At 62.8% G+C, this 1,760-nt stretch overlaps 3 protein-coding genes across 3 annotated transcripts in view; 1 reads left to right on the forward strand and 2 right to left on the reverse strand.

Moving 5' to 3' along the window:
• UBL5 (ubiquitin like 5) overlaps positions 1-652 on the reverse strand; it is a 1,537-nt gene extending 885 nt beyond the window's left edge. The window contains exons 1-3 of the mRNA XM_015616067.3: positions 551-652; positions 169-226; positions 1-82 (exon numbers count right to left, since the gene is read on the reverse strand). The exon at positions 1-82 is cut by the window's left edge and continues 1 nt beyond it. Coding sequence (XP_015471553.1) covers positions 1-82; positions 169-224 — 138 coding nt within the window. The 5' untranslated portion in view covers positions 225-226; positions 551-652. The remainder of the gene's footprint in view (positions 83-168; positions 227-550) is intronic.
• XAB2 (XPA binding protein 2) overlaps positions 1-1,637 on the forward strand; it is a 25,747-nt gene extending 24,110 nt beyond the window's left edge. The window contains exons 19-21 of the mRNA XM_033511546.1: positions 855-860; positions 1,071-1,170; positions 1,627-1,637. Of these exons, the coding sequence (XP_033367437.1) occupies positions 855-860; positions 1,071-1,170; positions 1,627-1,637 (117 nt within the window). The remainder of the gene's footprint in view (positions 1-854; positions 861-1,070; positions 1,171-1,626) is intronic.
• A 14-nt stretch (positions 1,638-1,651) lies between these two features.
• Positions 1,652-1,760, reverse strand: part of LOC107198833 (adhesion G protein-coupled receptor L2) — a 22,504-nt gene continuing 22,395 nt past the window's right edge. The window contains exon 22 of the mRNA XM_033511547.1: positions 1,652-1,697. Coding sequence (XP_033367438.1) covers positions 1,652-1,697 — 46 coding nt within the window. The remainder of the gene's footprint in view (positions 1,698-1,760) is intronic.

The following is a 1,760-nucleotide window of genomic DNA, read 5'->3' on the forward strand; positions in this document are numbered from 1 at the left end:
TTTTTTGAGCACGATCTTGTCCCAGCGGGTGCCGGTCTGGGCTGCGATCAGCTTCTTCAGGTCCCGGATGGAGTCCTCGGGGCTGCAGAGCCGTCAAGGAAAGGAGGCACGGGGAGGGACCCCCCCAGAACCCCCCCAGAACCCCCCCGAACCCCCAAATCCGGATACTTGCATTTCACCCTGACCTTCTTCCCCAGACGGTCATTACAGACAACCTCGATCATGGCTGAGAAACCAGGTACGGGAAAAGGAGGGAAAGGGGAAAAAAGGGAAGGAAAAGGCAAGGGGGGAGGAGGGAGAAGGGGTAGAGAAGGGGAAGAGGGATAAAAAAAGAAAAAGGGGAGAGGAGAGGGGCGGTAACGGAGAGAGTTAAAGAGGGAAGAGCCTCCCGGTTCCATCCCCCTGTGCCCCCGACCTCAGAACCCCCTACGGGCCCGCCCCGGTTCCTCCCCGGCACCACCGGAACCCCTTCCCGGTCCCTCGTGGGTGCCTCCCAAGCCCTTTCGGGACCCTCAAAACCCCTCTCGAGCACCCTGGGCCCCCCCGGTACCTCCCGGGCCCTCTTCGCTCTGCCACAGCCGCGACGGAACCGGAAGTGGCGTCGGAAGAATGTCACGGGCGCCGGAAATATGTCATCAATGACGGCCAAGATGGCGGCGGCTCCTGTGGGGGAATGGGTAGGGAAATGAAGGAGGATGGGGAAAATCAAAAGAGAAATGGGGGAAAACGGGGGAAATTAACAGAGAAATGGGGGACAGTGGAGGGGAATGGGAGAGAGAAAGGGAGAAAAATGTGGGAACACAGGGAGAGCAATGGTGGGAATGTGGGGAAATGGGGAGAGGAATGCGGGCAGGGAGGTGCTGCCAATGTGGAATTTAGGAAGTTTTCTCCCAAACGTCGCTGTCTCGTGTTTGATCACGGTTTGAACAAAGCAGCTTTGGAGGCTCATCCCGGCCTCTCCTCGCCCTCACGGTGAGGAATTTCTGCCCCCAGTCCCCCCTCCTTTGCCCTAAAGCCACGGCAGGGCCTTCACCCCCCGGCCACTGACCGGCCCCTGACCGTGCTGGCACCAGCTGGAGCTGTGGGATGGCGATGGGGACAGGGACCCCCTCAGGGCTCCCCTGGCTTCTCCCGAGGCTTCCTGGGAGGCGACAAAACCCCCCCTGACGTGTCCTGCCCCAGGGCTCCTGCTGCCCCCAGGGCTCCTGCTGCCCCCAGGGCTCCTGCTGCCCCCAGGGCTCCAGCTGCCCCCAGGGCTCCTGCTGCCCCCAGGGCTCCTGCTGCTCCAGGGATCCAGCTGCTCCAGGGATCCAGCTGCTCCAGGATCCTGCTGCTCTGCCGTTCTGGGAGTTCTGACGCTCTGGGTCTCCTCCCACTCCTCCTGGCAGGATCCCTCGGGATGTTGGGACTCAGGGCGCAGTTGGATGTTCTGGAGCTCGGGGAATTGCCGAGCACCTTTGGACTCTTCTCCTGCTGCTGCTTTGGGGCCCAACCTTCAGCGGTAGCGACACAGCACAGGGGGACACGGCTGCTCCAGGTGACACAGCCCGGACTGGTGATGCTGTGCTGACCCCCCAGTCTCACCCTGACCCCCCAGACTCACCCTGACCCCCTGCTGACCCCCAGTCTCACCGTGACCCCCCAGCCTCTCTCACCTCCCAGTATCTCCTGGCCCCTGTTCCCCTGTGTTCGCCCCCCTGCCAAGGTCCCTGTGACCCCTGTGTCCCCCTGCCCCCCCAGTGTCCCCCAGAATTCCCCCC

This window comes from Parus major, unplaced genomic scaffold, assembly GCF_001522545.3.
Source record: "Parus major isolate Abel unplaced genomic scaffold, Parus_major1.1 Scaffold341, whole genome shotgun sequence".
Classification (NCBI taxonomy): domain Eukaryota; kingdom Metazoa; phylum Chordata; class Aves; order Passeriformes; family Paridae; genus Parus; species Parus major.